The sequence below is a fragment of the Petromyzon marinus genome, chromosome 60 (assembly GCF_048934315.1).
Source record: "Petromyzon marinus isolate PM22_M1 ecotype Great Lakes invasive population chromosome 60, UKy_Petmar_22M1.pri1.0, whole genome shotgun sequence".
Taxonomy (NCBI): domain Eukaryota; kingdom Metazoa; phylum Chordata; class Hyperoartia; order Petromyzontiformes; family Petromyzontidae; genus Petromyzon; species Petromyzon marinus.
Genome location: NC_133726.1, coordinates 395,606 through 413,646, shown reverse-complemented (window position 1 = coordinate 413,646; position 18,041 = coordinate 395,606). Strand labels below are relative to the sequence as shown.

Below are 18,041 nucleotides of genomic sequence, written 5' to 3'. Positions count from 1 at the left end.
CTCGCTCGCAACACTCGCTCATAACACTCACGCAACACTCACTCATAACACTAACTCGCAACACTCGCTCGCAACACTCACGCAACACTCGCGCATCACTCGCTCGCAACACTCACGCATCACTTGCAGAGCAATAACAACACTCACTCGCTCTGTCCCCTTCTCCTCACTGTGCCCCTGCCCCCCACAGATGTCATACAAGTGTGTCTTCTGGAACTTCAACAAGAACGGTGAGTGGGGTGGGGGGGTCGGCAAACACCTTCACCAACCGCACTGTACGAGAGGCACTCGCAAAATATCTCCTCTGATCTCTATCTGTCTGTCTCTGCTCTGATCTCTATCTGTCTGTCTCTACTCTGATCTCTGTCTGTCTCTGCTCTGATCTCTATCTGTCTGTCTCTGCTCTGATCTCTGTCTCTGCTCTGATCTCTACCTGTCTGTCTCTGCTCTGATCTCTATCTGTCTGTCTCTGCTCTGATCTCTATCTGTCTGTCTCTACTCTGATCTCTATCTGTCTGTCTCTGCTCTGATCTCTATCTGTCTGTCTCTGCTCTGATCTCTATCTCTCTGTCTCTGCTCTGATCTCTATCTGTCTGTCTCTACTCTGATCTCTATCTGTCTGTCTCTACTCTGATCTATATCTGTCTGTCTCTGCTCTGATCTCTATCTGTCTGTCACTACTCTGATCTCTATCTGTCTGTCCCTACTCTGATCTCTATCTGTCTGTCTCTACTCTGATCTCTATCTGTCTGTCTCTACTCTGATCTCTATCTGTCTGTTTCTACTCTGATCTCTATCTGTCTGTCTCTACTCTGATCTCTATCTGTCTGTCTCTACTCTGATCTCTATCTGTCTGTCACTACTCTGATCTCTATCTGTCTGTCCCTACTCTGATCTCTATCTGTCTGTCTCTACTCTGATCTCTATCGGTCTGTCTCTGCTCTGATCTCTATCTGTCTGTCTCTGCTCTGATCTCTATCTGTCTGTCTCTGCTCTGATCTCTATCTGTCTGTCTCTACTCTGATCTCTATCTGTCTGTCTCTACTCTGATCTATATCTGTCTGTCTCTGCTCTGATCTCTATCTGTCTGTCACTACTCTGATCTCTATCTGTCTGTCCCTACTCTGATCTCTATCTGTCTGTCTCTACTCTGATCTCTATCTGTCTGTCTCTACTCTGATCTCTATCTGTCTGTTTCTACTCTGATCTCTATCTGTCTGTCTCTACTCTGATCTCTATCTGTCTGTCTCTACTCTGATCTCTATCTGTCTGTCTCTACTCTGATCTCTATCTAATTGTCTCTGCTCTGATCTCTATCTGTCTGTCTCTACTCTGATCTCTATCTGTCTGTCTCTACTCTGATCTCTATCTGTCTGTCTCTACTCTGATCTCTATCTGTCTGTCTCTACTCTGATCTCTCTCTGTCTGTCTCTACTCTGATCTCTATCTGTCTGTCTCTACTCTGATCTCTATCTGTCTGTCTCTGCTCTGATCTCTGTTTGTCTGTCTCTACTCTGATCTCTATCTTTCTGTCACTACTCTGATCTCTATCTGTCTGTCCCTACTCTGATCGCTATCTGTCTGTCTCTACTCTGATCTCTATCGAATTGTCTCTACTCTGATCTCTATCTGTCTGTCTCCACTTTGATCTCTATCTGTCTGTCTCCACTCTGATCTCTATCTGTCTGTCACTACTCTGATCTCTATCTGTTTGTCTCTACTCTGATCTCTATCTGTCTGTCTCTACTCTGATCTCTGTCTGTCTCTACTCTGATCTCTATCTGTCTGTCTCTACTCTGATCTCTATATGTTTGTCTCTGCTCTGATCTCCATCTGGCTGTCTCTGCTCTCATATCTCTATTTGGTTGTCTCTGCTCCAATGTATCTTTGTTTCATTGCTGTTCATTGTTTTCCGTTATTGATTTAATCATTGAAGTGACCCAGCCTCCTTCTTGCGAATGAGAATCCTGTCCAGCTAACTCATGAAAAAAAATATTATTTTTTCATACTTTGATATTGGCAAAAAGCTCCCACTCCACATAGCTCACATAACCCCCCCCCCCACCATCCTCTGCCCCCCCCCCCTGCCCTCTAGGAGGTCCCGGGTGGAGCCAGGATGGATGTGAGGTCATCAGTTCTAACGCCAGCCAGACCACGTGCAGCTGCAACCACCTCACCCACTTCGGCATCCTGCTGGTGAGCAGGTGCCCTTCTGCCCGCACGAGCGCCAGGGGTCCACGAGCGCCCACCGAGCAACCTGCCCGCGTTTGGTCTGCGCTGGAGACAGCCGTTACCCTGTCCGCGTGTACGAGGTCGTAGGGGCGGCACCGGGGTCACGCGGGGGTGGGGGGGGGGGGCAAGGCTTCAGGGTTAGCAGTTTGGGTGTGGAGGTCGGACGGGGGTTTGCGGAGCCTGGGATTATGAGGGCCCCCCCCCCCACACAATGTAATCCAATTTGGAGTGAGTTCCCACTGCTCAAATCGGCATAGAGGTTTTGGTGCTCATCTCCCGCTTGAAGCCCTGCAGAGCCAGTGGTGGAAATTCCTCATTCCGGTGGCAGGTGCAAGTCTGTTGTCCATAAGAGAAGCACTTTTGATCTTCTTGACAGTCCTGATTTTATCGACCCTGGAGGGAGGAAGGGACTTGGATTACATTGTGTTGGCTGAGCCAACCCACCCCCACCTCCAACCAAGATGTAAACTTCGCGAAATTCCGCTTGCTATGAGCCGCTCGCTCTCGCTCCGAGCAGCCACGCGGGCGGTTTGAGCGCTCGTTAGGGCAATGAGCGGACGCTGCCTGTACACTGTACACTGTATAGAACACTGACGTCGCACAGCGTAGTCAACAGCCCTTCAACCAGTAGTGACGCCATTGCAGGGCCACGCCTTTACCTCGGACGCGGTTTTCGTTGTTGTTTGTGACACTGTGTGTGCCTCGAGTGACGGCCTTCATAGGCGCTGCTCGCAAACAGCATTTGCCCCAACAGTCTGATAACGCTATACACGGGATCTTTGTCTTTGCCGCGTGTGACGCAGCAACTCAACGACGACCCCACACCTAAGGAGGACGAGATGGCACTGACGTTCATCACCTACATCGGCTGCGGAGTGTCCTCCATCCTGCTCGCCATCACCCTGCTCACGCACATCGCCTTCGAGTGAGGCCCCATCACGCACATGTACACACATCATATACAAACCATCACGCATTGACACGTACACACACATCATACACTCAGATCACGCAACACACCCACCATCGCTGTTCATCTTCTTGGTTCTTTCGGTAAAGTCACGTAGAATGGAGATAAAAATAAAACTAAAACATAATAAAATAAAAATTATCACGATGTTTTGTCCACAACACAACTAGCCTTCTTCAGGTGAAGGAACAGGACTGTCAAGAAGACAGCACTGTCCTGTTTCTTCACCTGAAGGAGGCTACTTGTGTTGTGGCCGAAACATCGTGAGAATTTTTATCTTATTTTATTATGTTTTAGTTTTATTTTTATCTCCATTCTACGTGACTTTACCGAAAGAACCAAGAAGATGAATCCCTGCAGTCACGAAAGCTTTAAATCGAAATTTACCATCGCTGTTGTTGAATGGCGACTGCCTCCAGCTGCCAGTAGCGTCCTTCATGAGCCTTCATCCAAAGAGGATCACTTAGCTCCACATCCTCCTGTACTGCATCAGTTCCATCTCATCTCCAACCCGTGCCACTATTATCTATCCCCATCGATCCAGCCAAAAAGCTGCTTGGGCATGAGGTGGCTGGGCATGCGGGAAACATTACCCAGCGGAAGCAGCCTCGCCTGCAGGAGAAGTTCACTGATGGGACTGTGTCCAGATCTTTCAAGGATCTGTGTGCTCCTTACACAAGCTTGGTTAAACCCAGGATGGATCGTAGGCAGGCCAACCTGAATGTTTTAAACTGGTTCGGATATTTCTCTATTAGAGCGGTCCACATCTCGCAAGCATAGAGCAACGAGGGCTTTACTGTGGCCGAGAAGATCCGAAGGTTTGTGTGGAACTGGTCACATAGTTTCCACAGTGTTGCGCAGCCGATTAAAAGATAACGCCATTCGATTAATTCGGGATGAGAACTGTGTTGGCAAATGGGAGCTGGTCATAATTACACTGCCCAGGTACTACACCCACACACACCGTGCCCTCACCTCCTGCCCCCCCCCCCTAACCCCCACCGAAACCCATCGTCATGGCCAACAGGAAGTTGCGGCGAGACTTCCCGTCGCGCATCCTCATGAACCTGTGCGCGGCGCTCCTGCTGCTGAACCTGGTGTTCCTGCTGGACCCGTGGCTGGCCTCGCTGGCCATACCAGGCCTGTGCGTGGCTGTGGCGGCGCTGCTGCACTACGCGCTGCTCGCCTCCTTCACGTGGATGGGCCTCGAGGCGCTGCACATGTACATCGCCCTCGTCAAAGTGTTCAACACCTACATCCGCAGATACATCCTCAAGTTCTGCATCGCCGGATGGGGTGAGGGTGCACTGGGGTGTGGGGCTGAGGGTGCAGGCTGAGGGTGCAGGCTGAGGGTGCAGGCTGAGGGTGCAGGCTGAGGGTGCAGGCTGAGGGTGCAGGCTGAGGGTGCAGGCTGAGGGTGCAGGCTGAGGGTGCAGGGTGAGGGTGCAGGGTGAGAGTGCAGGGTGAGAGTACAGGGTGCAGGGTGTGTTCACCATGCACGTGGTCACCGTGTGTGTACGTGTGTTCACTCTGTGTGTGAGTGTTCACAGTGTGTGTCCGTGTTCACCGTGTGTGTGCATGTGTTGACCGTGTGTGTGCATGTGTTGACCGTGTGTGCGCGTGTTCACCATGTGTGCGCGTGTTCACCGTGTGTGTTCAGGGATCCCGGCGGTGGTCGTAAGTCTGGTGCTCGCGATCCAGAAGGATATATACGGACTCGTAGCGTACTCGCGCTCCACCAACTCCACACAAGACTCATTGTGAGTCCCACTTGGGGCAGTCTGTGACCCCGAGCCACTATCTCTATCGCAAACACCGAACCCATAACCTTGAACCCTATCGCTAACCCCCAACTCATAAGCCTTAACCCTAACGCTAACCCCTAATCACCAACCCGTAACCTCTAATGCTATTGCTAACCCCCAACTCATAACCCTTAATCCTAACGCTAACCCCTAACCACCAATCCATAACCTCTAAACCTATCGCTAACCCAACCCAAAACCACTAACCCTATCACTAACCCCAACCCATAACCCAAACCCTATCACTAACCCCAAACCCATAACCCCTATCACTAAACACCTATTTCTATTGCTAAGCCCGAATACCTAACCCATCACTGTTAACTCCTATTGCTATCGCTAAACCTAATCCCTAGTCCATAACCCCTAACCCCAATTGCTAAACCCTAACTCCTAACCCCTTTCCCTTACATTAACCCCTTATCCTATCTCTGACTCTTAACACTAACCCCGACCCCATGACCCTCTATCCCCAAACCCTATCTCCAACCCGTTTCCTAACCCCTATTCTTGAATCCCTATCCACGAAAACCTATTATTCCCATTCCCCTAGCCCCTGTCCACTATCCCAAGTGATTATAATGGGATCAGCGATAGCCTTCCTGTGTATGGCAGCGTCATCCGTGCAGATTCGGACGACGTGTGCCGCCAGTCGATCGCCTGACCTCTGCGGTCCTATTTCCGGATGGACCTTTCGCCTCCTAATTACCCCCCCCGCCCGGCCGGTGTCTCCCCTCCTCCTCCCACCCCCTCCGCACCCCCCGCAGCTGCTGGTTCCGGCACAACGGCGACGCAGCGTTCTACGTGACGGTGGTGGCCTTCCTGGGCGTGGTGCTCTGCATCAACCTGGCCATGTTCGTCGTGGTGCTCGTGCAGATCTGCAGCATGAAGAGCTCGCGCGGCGCCGCCGGCGACTGGCGCTCCGACGTGCTGCGCGACCTCAAGGGCTCCGTGTCGCTCACCTTCCTGCTGGGCCTCACCTGGATCTTCGCCTTCTTCGCGTGGGGCCCCGCCAATCTGCCCTTTATGTACCTCTTCTGCATCCTCAACACGCTGCAAGGTGCGGCGGGCGCTGGCGCGAGATGCGGGTGCCTCTACCCACCCGCCCCGGTTGGCGTGCTGCGCTTTAAAGCCGGCCGGTGGACTTGCAGCCAGCGCGGCCTCCCCCTAGGTTGATTCGGCCTTAAAATTAGCGCCTGGTGTGATGTGTACCCAACATCAGCACTGTACGTCGAAATTAATTCGCACCGCGCGCAGCCAACCATGCTAACCGGAGCACTGGGTCGAAGATAAAGGTGGCATGGGGGGGTGGCGTTGGCGCTGGCGCTGGCGCTGGCTCCGGCCACCCACCCCGTCGTGTGACGTACCGGCCTGCATTGGTGCTGCTTGCTAGTCAACACTTGGCCCAATAGAGCGTTAAGGCCACACGAGTGATCTTTGTACGTGTGTGTGTGTGCGTGTACCCCGGACAGGAACATTCATCTTCGTGTTCCACTGCGCCATGAAGGAGAATGTGCGCAAGCACTGGCGCCGCTACCTGTGCTGCGGCCGCTGCCGTCTGCCCGACAACTCCGGTGAGATGATGGCCAGGTGTCGCCGATGGCGCTAAGCTAAGCCTCGCATGCGGTAAACAATTGAAGGCGCCAGAACAAAGAAAAATGAATGAGACTGAATTCATTATTGAGAGTGAATGGTGGAGAAAGAAGTAATGAATGCCATGAAATGAATGGAAATGGTGAATGCATGGCTAATGCTTGACAGAGCGTAAAAGGTGAGTGACTGAATGGACAGTGAGTGAGTGAACGAATGAAAAGTGAGTAAAGCGGCAACAATGAATGATTCTCTCTCTCCTCCCTCCCGCTGCATGCAGACTGGAGCCGCACGGGAACGAACTACACGAAGAAGCCGGGAGGCAACCAGGTGACCAAGTCGATGTCCAGCAACTCGACCAACTCGAGCCAGGTGTCCACGGGGCCCAGCAGCTCCTCGCAGAGCTGCCTCGTGGTGCCACGCCGCAAGAGCAGTGCGTCATGCCAACACGTGCACAGCAACACAGGCGCAGTAACACACGCTAACGCACGCGCCAAAACACGCTAACACACGCGCACTCACCAACACGCCCTAACACACACGCTAACAAGTATGACGAAAACACACACGAACGCGCGTGCATAACACACGCGTGCAACACCGACCGCTGACGCCGCTGTCTCCGTCCCCCCGCACGCCACCGTGCGTTGCAGATGCCGTGCGCTCGGAGCCCTCGTCCACCATGTACGACAACGGGGAGCCCGTGTACAGCAGCATCGAGGAGAGCACCGGAAGCGGTGCCGGCCAGCACGGCCAGCCCCTGGCGCACCTGCCCAGGGGGGGCGGCACGAGCTAGCCGACCACGCCACGCAACCGCCACTTCCCTCCCCTTCGCGCCTCCTCCACATCCTCCTCCCAGCCACTCGTCCCCGCGCCCTCCTAGGATCTTGTAAATATCATTGTCATCCTCACAATCGTCATCGTCACGATCGTTGTAGTCGCTTTCGTCCTCACGCCTCCTGCCGTGCATGCGCGTGTCGGGTGGAGAGGCGGTTGGCACGCTGCGCTACGAACCCAGCGGCCCAAGTTCCGATTTCTGCTAATGGCCACCAACACCGGTGGCGAATATTTTAACCGGTCCAGGGCCTCGCCTAGGTTGACTCAATTGAATACCTGGCGCAGTGTGCAAATATCAGTAATGGGGAGACAAAGGCGACCGAGCGTGGTGCTGGCCATCTACCGCCTGGTGTGCCGTTTGCGGCCCCACCGGTTGATAGAGGCCCTAGGGGGGACCGCGTGTCGGGGCACTGGCGGCTCAAACTCCACCGCCGACCGGGAAATCTGCGTGGCTCTAGGGGGGGGGGGGTCTGGCTAAGGGAAGCGGATGGAGGACTTGTTAGGACTGGTTAGGGGGTCTGGCTGTTTGGGGGGGGTCTGGCCAGCAGACTCCCCGGTGCCTCGCAGAGGTCATGGCCCACGGCCCAGGGTTCGTGTAGGACGGTGCCGCACGGAGAGACGGTGCTGGGAGCCACGGGGACGGTGCCGGGCAAGCCACACCCCCTGCGGCACAGCCGAGGGAGGGAGCAGGGTTACACCGGACTCGTGAACTGGGTTTGAGTTGAGCCGTGGTGTCGGTGTCGAGTGTGCTTTGTGCGTGTGTCTGTGTACACGTGTGCGAGTGTGTGCCATGTCTCTGTACATATCGTCCGTCTATTTATTTGTGAAAAATGGCCACGGTTTCCGGGCTAGAGCTTCTCTCACACCGAGCGGGATTCCTCTCCAGGGTGTCTGCAACTTCCACAATCACTCTTCCATGTCCGTGATCACTCTTCATTGTCTACGATCACTCATCAATGTCTGTGATCACTCTTCAGTGGCTGTGATCACTCTTCAATGGCCATGATCACTCTTCAATGGCCATGATCATTCTTCAGTGTCCACGATTGTTCACCCAGGTCGGTCGTGACCAGTACGTGTATCAGCCGGACTGGGAAGCGGGATGTACCCATCTAATAGCATGCGTGACCATCGGTTATTCACAGTTCATGCAGATGACACGCTAATGATGCATTTAGGCTCACGATGTATTTAGGCCAATAGGTAGGGGAAGGGTGTTAAACAGTTATTTGAACGTCACAGATTTGGCCAGATCGCTTCGTGGGCAACGTTAGTTTCCCCGCGGGCAACTCCGTTCCCAGGATCCGCACGGCGAAGTGCGCTGGGACCCTGCAGGGGCACTGAAAGCTCCGTGCCAATTCAGAGGAAGGTGCGGCCCTCGGGTGAGAGAGCACGCGCTTGCATACCGCGGGATGTGGGGCGCCGATTCAAATGAATCACCGCACTTCGGGTCACGAGGGACGTGTTGTGCAATCGGCAGGAGCGGGCGGCGTGCAAGTCGGATGAACGGAGATCGGCGAAACACGGGACGGGGGGGGCGCGTGCCATGTGGGCGTCGTGAGGCCTGGAGGCTCGTGCCAGACGTCTAATTGTGCTCTGTAGGGCGGCTCGCAATTGAAACATTGCAAGTTCAAATCCCGGTATGGAGTGGACCCAGCCCATCTTGCCACCATTCAGGGTCACGTTCCCAAAAGCCCTCGATCATTACTGTCATAACGAGCTTCCCATAATTTCATTATTAGGTGGCTTTGTAAATGTTGTCGGGGGAGGGGGTATTAAGGGGGGGGGGGGGACCCGAGGGACGAAATGTGACGTCACGGTTCCCAGCCAAGGCTGAAAACCTGTCGGGCTTGTGCCGTTGCGTAACGTGTGAAGACCACGCGTTCAAACCCCCCAGTGTAATGCCCGTAAATTACTAATATTTGATTGTAAAATAACCTAAATTATTACCATTAAGTGCATTGCGCCTATAGCGTCCCCCACCCATCCTCCCGGCTGTAGCATCGTCGCGTCTTGCCCACACAGTGTTCATTGCGTGACTCCTACCACCCTCGTACTTTTCAAAGACATCATTGCGGGGACCCCAATGCCCCTCCCGCCACCAGCGAATTGTTCCAATCGAACCCTTTCGTTGCACGAGATTGTCGCTGAACGATTCGTAGTTGACTGTGCGTTAGGCCACCAACGTAGTCATGATTCGGTCAAATTTCGTGTCGCGAAACCCACCATCACCCTACGCAAGTAAATTCAATTGTCCACAGGGTGCACGAGCGATTGTGATCATTGGGAGGAGCGGTGGTGTAGCGGTTCGCGCGCTGCGCTACGAACCCGGTGACCCGAATTTGATTCCCGCTCACGGCCAACACCAGTGACGATTATCTGAACCGGGTCTGGGCCTCCCCTAGGTCGACTCAACCTCAAATGAGTACCTGGTGCAGTGTAAACGTCGACACTAGGGAGACAAAGGCAGTCAGGCGTGGTGCTGGCCACCCACCCCCTCAAGTATACCATGCCAGCGTTCATAGGTGCTCGCTTTCAGCACTTGCCCCATCAGTCTGTTATGGCTATACAGGGAGGTCTGTCTTTGTTTCAGCGAGCTCGCCAATGCAGTCAAACGCTTTCACCCACCCGCTCACCTCCACACTCACGTCCGTACTCACCCACCTGCTCACTCATGTCTACTCTCACCCAGCGGCAAGTGAAGGAGAACTTCTCACAGGCCAGATTCGGTGGCGATGAGAGATGCCACGTTTCGCTTGAAACCGCACCAGGCGTCTTTAAGGAAGTAACTCGGGAAAGTGCCAACTTCACCGCAGAGAAACCCCTAGCGCATCCCGTAGCTGCATGCTGCCATTGCGAGAAACCACAAAATAAGAACCATTACACAAATGGTAAAAAATAATTTTAATCAACGTGCCGTGAGCATAAAAGTCGTACCAACAGAACTCTTTCAACCCAATGCCTGGCAGGGGTTGAGATAACTCGCAGAAACGCGCCCGCATTGTGAAAAGTCCTTAATCAAGCACGCTCGCGAACCGACGCGGTGTACCGCCGCGGGCTTCGGGGTCGCCAGTTGCACCCAGAGTAGCTGGCGTGTCGTGAAAAGAGTGGAGATTCAGGGCCGCCCTTGGTCAATGTGGGAAAAGTTGCAAAGACCAAAACGTCCACTTGTTTTCCGCAAGTCCAGACAAGAAGTTTCACTGGGTCTGTACCACCATGGGGGGCATAACTTCAGTGGGTTCCAGCTTCTGTATGCGGCCAACAGCAGCGATTTGAGTGCATGTGCCGCGGGCGCTGTGTTTCTCATGGCGCCGCACGGCAATTGCCATTCAGGCGCTGTTGATGCTGTCCACAGACACAGCCGGCAGTCCTTTTGGAGTAGGTTGGGGAGGGGGCGATGATTACTGCTGCCGAGCGATCCCAATCCAGTAACTTGCAGGTAAAAAGAGTTCAAATTTGGACCGCCACGCCCGGGTGGAACAGCCTGCTACTCATTGCGAAAGATGGCACGTGATCGTTGACGTCCACTCTGTGGCCGAGGGTGCCTTAGTTGTGTTTTTACGGTTAAAGCACACCGCAGTAATAACCAGGGTGGCCCAAGGAATCTGAACCGCAAATCCTCTGCAACAAATGGCATTGCCGTCCTCATCAAGCAATGGCCATCTGACCAGAGCTGGTGGTTAAATACCCACCTCCAATTTGCCATGTAAACCAATAGGGAAGTCGCAGCTGGAGGTTTGCCGCCCTGGGTGGGGCTGAACTTGAGGTTGCTGGGGCCCCCACGGACTGAGCAGCTTGCGTGCGGAGCGAAAAGAGGGAGAAAGGTAATCTACCCGTCAAACTAATCCTTATTTAATCGATTATCGTACTGTAGGTTAATACGAGTGCAATTCCTATGAAATATGAAGAGAGCTAAGCTAGAGATATTTTATTTTCTGAAAGCTGCGTTGCTTCGTTTGTGTCTGCAGAATCTACATAGGCACCACCTCCCCCCCTCCACCGAGGGAAAAGGGGGGCTGTTACCAGGTTGGAATCTGTGAGCGCTGTTATTGTTGTGATGTCAATAAACCAGGGCATTTACAGCCATGCTTGACTCACTTCGCTGCTCTGTGAAGAAGACATGACCCGTTTCCTTTCTCTCGGCCCAGGAGGGGGGGTTTCACGCTGATGTAGATGTGATGGAAGAGATGTTGGTGGACGTATTGGTGGTGTCGCATTCATGCCCCATTACTTGGACCCCTTTATAAAAATGGCGGCCGCCCACACATCCTGCCTCCTGAAGGTGGGAAACCCGCTGGAAGCCACGCCCAGCGCGACATGGCCAATGCCCCACACTAGTTCCCGTCCAGCGGCACACGTGAAATGTTATATATATACTCCTTCTGCCCGGCACTTCAGGTAAGGAACCGACAATCGACAAAGTGTTCCATTGCTTAAGTAATCGAGCCATGTTCTGTGCAGAAGAACAAGGGGCCAATGCCCAAAACGCCGCCGAAGTAAATACAAATTGCATTGCTTTCGGGGCCCCAGTGTTACTGACATACGTGTTGACGTTTTGTCACTCATCTAATACCCGAGGTGGGGGGCCCAGCGCCGACGCCGTGTGCGTCTCCGTGCGGGCGAGTGCAGGGGGTGGGGGGCGGGAGTGTTGGCGGGGGGGAGGGGGGGGATCGTGGCGGAGAAGCTACCGGTCCACGTCCCACCGGCGCACGTGTCACTGCGCCTGCGCTCGGTGCAGGCTTGCCGAGCTGTTTGTCGACTTCATGCGCTTGGCTGCAAAACAGCGGACGGCCAAACGGTGTGACGACGCGCGACAGAGACGGACTGTGAGCAAATCACCGATGGTGCTGATGTTGGCCAATCAAAAGGGGGCAAATCACGCGACGCCATACTCACCAATGGGATTACTCGATCCGTGCATCGCTTGCCAATGAATCAACGCAGTGATTAACGCTCGATTCGATACATGGCTGTCGGATAGACTACTAGCAGAATCGATACACTATACCCCGCTTCGGGTTCCACTAGACCATATATGGGCAGAGACATGCTCCTACGGGCAACGTCACACCTTTTTTCCATATATGGGCAGATTGCAGATCGGTGATTTCATCTGGTGTACGATTTTATTGCATTACGTGCCCTCCATTACGATCCGTCGTCAAGTGGCACAGGCTACGTGATGGTTCGCACGACGACCGCAAATCTTTTAAAGCCAGGTTACAAGTCAACGTGCATTTTGGCCGACTAAGCGAGATCATAACTCTCGCTCTTCTAAGAGTGGTTAGCGCTGGCGGTAACATCGTTGCCAAATTAGCCGACAGAAAGACAACATTTCCCCTTGCAACGTTGCCGGCGTGACGTCCCCTATGCAACGTGGCCACAATGCCCTGCAAACCACCTACCACACCCCCACCCCCCCCCCGCAAAAATATTGACCGTGCATCATACTCACACGTGACGAGACGCCGCTTGCGCTGCCGTGAGTGTATCACACTGCTCATGTAGAAGAAGATGGGCAGCATGCACATGAAGATGGAGACGGCCAACACGGAGGGCGTGTCGCTGCAGTACTCCACGCAGTTGAACTGCACGCTCCAGAGCTGCCGCGTAGTGTTCATCTGTGCGGATGCGCACGGCGCTGCATCACGCGCGCGTAACGGCGCTGCATCGCGCGCGCGTGGTGCGGCGATGTGACGGCACACAGACACCACTAACGCGCACGTGCACACACCGTGCCGCATCCAACAGCAGGCTGTTGGGGCAAGTGCCGTTCGTGAGCACCTATGAAGGCTGGAACGGCACGAGGGGGTGGGTGGTTTATTCCACAACCCTGCCACCTTTGTCTCCCCAGTGGCGATGTTCACACACCGGTAATCATTTGAGGCCCAGGACCAGTTCAGATAATTGTCACTGGCGTTGGCTGCGAGCGGGAATCAAACTCGAGTCGCCGGGGTTCGTAGAGCAACGCGCTGACCGCTACGCCACCGCTCCCCAAACAAACCCCACACACGTGCACACACGTGCACACACGTGCACACACGTGCACACACGTGCACACACGTGCACACACGTGCACACACGTGCACACACGTGCACACACGTGCACACACGTGCACATACGTGTGCACACACCGTACCGCGTCCTCCAGGTCGATGCACAGGCTGCCGTTCTTCTGCAGCTCGGCATACATTTTCCCCAGGGTGTTGTACGCGGTCCTGCAATTGTTGCACACGGCCGAGTGTTTCACGTTGCCTTCCAGGTCGTACCGCGGCACCTGAAGGAGGTCACGGAAACGGGGGCGGTGAGCGGCGGGCCGACAGAGAGACACACAAAGAGGTTAACGTCTCGGGTTGTCTCGCCAGGTGAGAACTCAAGAGGGCTAGGAATACAGCCTCACTTGCCACAGTGACTGACCTGTGGCACCAGTGTGAGGGGTTGCATGTGTTGTGTGGAGTGGTGGGTAAATTGGACTCCCAGGGTAAAACTGCACCCCCGTGGTAAAACTGGAACGCCGTGGTAAAACTGGGTACCCTGTGGTAAAACTTGGACCCCCATGGTAAAATGGGGCCTCCATGGTAAAACTGGACTCCCATGGTAGGTGTGGTGGAGAGGGGTGAGCGAGTGGTTGAGAGGGGCGAGTGGTCCTCACCAGCGAGTTCTCGTGAAAGCAGGTGCGCGTCTTGTTGAGCTGCTGCATGAAGCTGATCATCCACGAAGCCACCTCCCGTGTGCCGTTCGTTCCGTTCACCAGGCAGGCTGTGGCCCACACACACACACATCCCAAGCACACACACACACATCCCAAGCACACACAAACATCACACATCCCACGCACACACATCCACCGTGTAGTCTACAGAGGCTGTTAGCGAGCACCGATGAAGGCCGGCAACGGCACACAAGGGGGTGTGGTGTGGCCAGAGTCATGCCTGGACGACATCGTCTTGTCACTTATGATGATTACAATGCACCAGGTACTCTTTTTTATGGCCGAGTTGACCTAGGGGTAGCCAGGACTGCTTAGGAGATGCGGACTGCAGCTGGGATGATTGTTCGGAAGAGTCGTCTTATCAACGAGAAACTATAACACAAGCGCCTCTATTGGCTACAACCGAGGTGACCCAAGTGGGTTGATGAGCGAGTGAGTCAGGTGAGTGAATGAGCGAGTGGATGAGTGAGCAGGTGAATTGATGAGTGACTTGGAAAATTAATGATTAGATGGGTTGAGTGAGTTGCAGGGTTGCCACTTTTTTCACAGCAGAGGCCAAGCCCTTAACACATCTCGATTAACCAGATCTCGGTTACAAACCGATCCCTGCCGCCCACTCAAACACAGACGATGACGATACCCGGACCGCCTGCTTACTTACTGTGTTTAGTCATTTGAGTAAATTATTTTTAAAATGTAAATATATTATGTTTTATGCCGAGTGTCTGCTGCTGTGTCCTGTACAGCGCTTTATTACCCTTGACGAAAAGCGCTCTAGAAATGTAATTAGTATTAATTATTATTCAGCGTCAAACCCGGGACGCGCTCGCAAGAAGCCGAACCCGGGGCGACCCTCTTGAGCGGGCCCACAAGGCTGGCCCACAGGGCTGGCCCACAGGGCAGGCCCACTGGGCTGGCCCTCGGCTGGCCTACAGGGCAGGCCAACAGGGCCCACTGGGCTGACCCACAAGGCGGGCCCACAGAGCTGGCCCACAGGGCTGGCCCACAAGGCGGGCCCACAGGGCTGGCCCTCTGGGCGGGCCCACTGGGCTGGCCCACAGGGCCCACAGGGCGGGCCTACAGGGCTGGCCCTCTGGGCGGGCCTACAGGGCTGGCCCACAAGGCCCACAAGGCGGGCCTACAGGGCTGGCCCTCTGGGCGGGCCCACAAGGCCCACAGGGCTGGCCCACTGGGCGGGCCCACAGGGCCGGCCCACAAGGCCCACAGCGCTGGCCCTCTGGGCGGGCCCGACCTTCGCAGGAGGCGGCGTCCCAGAGGCCCTGCGAGAAGGAGTGCTGCTGGTACACGAGCTGCAGGCGGTCCGAGCGCAGCAGCGTCCTCTCGCACGTCTCGTTGTTCACCTGGACCTGGAGGGGCGAGAGGCCGAGCGAGGTGGCGGGCGTTGAGCAGCTGCCCGCAGACGGGCGGGCGGGCGGGCGAGGAACCCGATCTGTATTTATTACACTGGAGGAATCCGAAGAGCTATAAAGCTCTCTCTCACACAGATGTTGTGTGATTTGACACCGTGGTGCTGCCGAGCGCAGCCCCAAAGGCGCTCAGCCGCCTCTCGAGTGACCGCCCTGGCCACACGAACCCAACGCGGCCGTCCGTGCCCCCCCCCCACGCCTCCTCCATGCCCCCCCCCCACGCCTCCTCCATGGCCCTGGCGGTGTGCGAGCAGCAGTCGCAGGACCCCTGCTCCCACCTAGCCCCCCCCCCCCGTCCCCTTTAGTCCCCAGTGCACCCACTCCCCCGTGGCCCCCCGTTTCCCGGCCGATCCCCTTCAGTCGCCGCTATCCCTCGCGGTCCCTTCGAACCCCCCCCCGCCGCCCCGGTCCCCATTGGCCCCGTGTCCCTGCGTAGCCCTATCCGCCGCGGTCCCCGTGAGCCCCTTGAGTCCCGCGTCCTTCCAGGTCCCCCTCCAGTCTCCCCTGGACCCCTTTAGGCCCCCAGTGTACCCCCCTACCCCGCACCGTGGTGAGGATCATCCCGTAGGTCCGGTTGGCGCTCCACTGCTGGATGACGCAGCTGCCGCACAGGCGCAGGGGTCGCGCGTGGCGCAGGGAGCACAGCGCCAACTCGGCGCTCCTCCTCGCGAACTCCACGAGCAGCGGGGCGCACGGGGACTCGTCGGGGGTGGGGCCCAGGGGGTCCACGGGGTCCACGGGGTACACGGGGTACAAGGGGACCTCGCCTCCCCCCCGCATCTCGGGCTCTAGCCAGGCGTGCGGCAGGCTACCACCGGGACCCCAGGCCCCCGCGGGGAAGGCGAGGAAGGGCAGCAGCAGCAGGAGGAGAAGGAGCGAGGGGATGAGGAAGGGGACGAGGCGGCCCTTGGTGGCCATGGTGGTGTTGGGCCCTGCCGATGGAGGATGTTGACGGAGCGGGGCATTCTGGGTGGGGGGAGGAAGTGAGGAGGAAGACGCCGCGAGGTGGCGCTCTCCCCCCTCTCTCTCCGCTCTCTCTCCCCTCCCCTCTCCCCCCTCTCTCTCCTCTCTCTCCCCCCTCTCTCTCCCCTCCCCTCTCCCCCCTCTCTCTCCCCTCTCCCCCCTCTCTCTCCTCTCTCTCTCCCCTCTCTCTCTCCGCTCTCCCCCCTCTCTCCCCCCTCTCTCTCCCCTCTCCCCCCTCTCTCTCTCCCCTCTCTCTGCTCTCCCCCCCTCTCCCCTCCCCTCTCCCCCCTCTCCCTCCCCTCTCTCTCCCCCCCCTCTCTCTTTTTTTTGAAGTCCAATTGGTTTATTTTTTCAAAACATCACGTTAACCGGTCTGCATTTCACTTGGGCTTCTGGGTCTGGGCCTTCAGCACCTTGACAACGATCTTCTGTTCCTCAATCAGGAAGGCGCGCTTGATTCTGTCACGGACGCACTTGGCGCGCATGGAGACTCCGTAAGCCCTGGGAACGTGCCTCTCGGTCTTTGACAACCTCTTTAGCACGGCCGGCCTCACTGCCTTCACTCCACGCAGCCGGCCGGGGCAAAGTCCACACGCAGACTTGGGGGGCCTTGCCAACCTTCCTCATGTACAGGTACACCAGCCGGCCACCGGGGGTCTTTGACAGCCTCGGTTTGTTGGAGGCCGTGTTGTAGGACAGCCTACGGCGGTAAGTGAGGCGCTGCACCATCTTGGCTTTCTTGCTTAGACGAAACTCTCCCCCCCCCCTCTCTCTATCTACGCTCTCCCCCCTCTATCTCTCTCCCCCCTCTCTCCCTCTCTCTCTCCCCCCTCTCCCCCCTCTCTCTTTTTTTTTTAAGGACCATTGGTTGGTAAATGTGTACGTTTTGATTTATTTGGTTTGGGACGGTTTACATTTTAATGACCCAATTATAAATTTTGCACAAATATAAAACACACATTCTACGGTAATGCATACAATTAGTATTTTTTTTAAATTGCAGTACGATGTATTTTTTTCAACGGGAAAAATAACAACACAAATTTGCAATACATGAATTGATATTTCGTCTCTTTCCCCAATTTCATCCATGCCATGAGATGCACCAGAACTCTCAAGAGCACTGCAGAAGAAGCTGCCACAGAACTACAGCTGAGATTTCTTCGAGGTGACCTCTCATCCACAACTTTTCTTAACAAATGAATTTTAATTATTTAGGGCTGGCGAAAAAAAGCACAAAAGCAAGTATAATCGTGGGTTGTTGTTGTGGCGGTCAGACATCGGTGACTCGAGAACCGAGTTTCAGTCGGCTGCGTCGAGGATTTAAACCCAGCATCTCAGCTGTACCAGCGCGGCACTTGTGTAGTGGAGTATGAAGGTGTGTTGTGGAAACTGCGCGATTGCATGATCACACGGGCAGTGTGGGTTATCTGGGGTCAGCCTGTGGAGAAGGCGACAACAGTGTGGGTCGTGTTAGGACAGCCAGGTGCAAGGGCTGGGATGA

General features: G+C 55.4%; 2 protein-coding genes and 1 pseudogene across 6 annotated transcripts in view; 1 reads left to right on the top strand and 2 right to left on the bottom strand.

Annotated features, from left to right (window-relative positions):
• LOC116955490 (adhesion G-protein coupled receptor G2-like) overlaps positions 1-11,520 on the top strand; it is a 36,825-nt gene extending 25,305 nt beyond the window's left edge. For all 5 annotated transcript variants that reach the window (XM_032976607.2, XM_032976608.2, XM_076053220.1 and 2 more), the window contains 9 exons: positions 191-230; positions 2,096-2,196; positions 3,036-3,157; positions 4,230-4,498; positions 4,863-4,962; positions 5,775-6,067; positions 6,480-6,581; positions 6,878-7,030; positions 7,251-11,520. In XM_032976607.2, coding sequence (XP_032832498.2) covers positions 191-230; positions 2,096-2,196; positions 3,036-3,157; positions 4,230-4,498; positions 4,863-4,962; positions 5,775-6,067; positions 6,480-6,581; positions 6,878-7,030; positions 7,251-7,393 — 1,323 coding nt within the window. In that variant the 3' untranslated portion in view covers positions 7,394-11,520. The remainder of the gene's footprint in view (positions 1-190; positions 231-2,095; positions 2,197-3,035; positions 3,158-4,229; positions 4,499-4,862; positions 4,963-5,774; positions 6,068-6,479; positions 6,582-6,877; positions 7,031-7,250) is intronic.
• OSTM1 (osteoclastogenesis associated transmembrane protein 1) lies at positions 10,322-16,614 on the bottom strand. Its single transcript, XM_032976609.2, has 6 exons — positions 16,121-16,614; positions 15,400-15,514; positions 14,088-14,194; positions 13,575-13,712; positions 12,890-13,055; positions 10,322-12,207 (listed from the first exon to the last, which is right to left on the bottom strand). The coding sequence occupies exons 1-6, from the start codon at positions 16,490-16,492 to the stop codon at positions 12,149-12,151; spliced, it is 957 nt and encodes a 318-aa protein (XP_032832500.2). The 5' UTR covers positions 16,493-16,614; the 3' UTR covers positions 10,322-12,148.
• Positions 16,615-16,858: 244 nt separating this feature from the next.
• LOC116955541 (large ribosomal subunit protein eL34 pseudogene) lies at positions 16,859-17,310 on the bottom strand (annotated as a pseudogene).
• Positions 17,311-18,041: the final 731 nt, after the last annotated feature.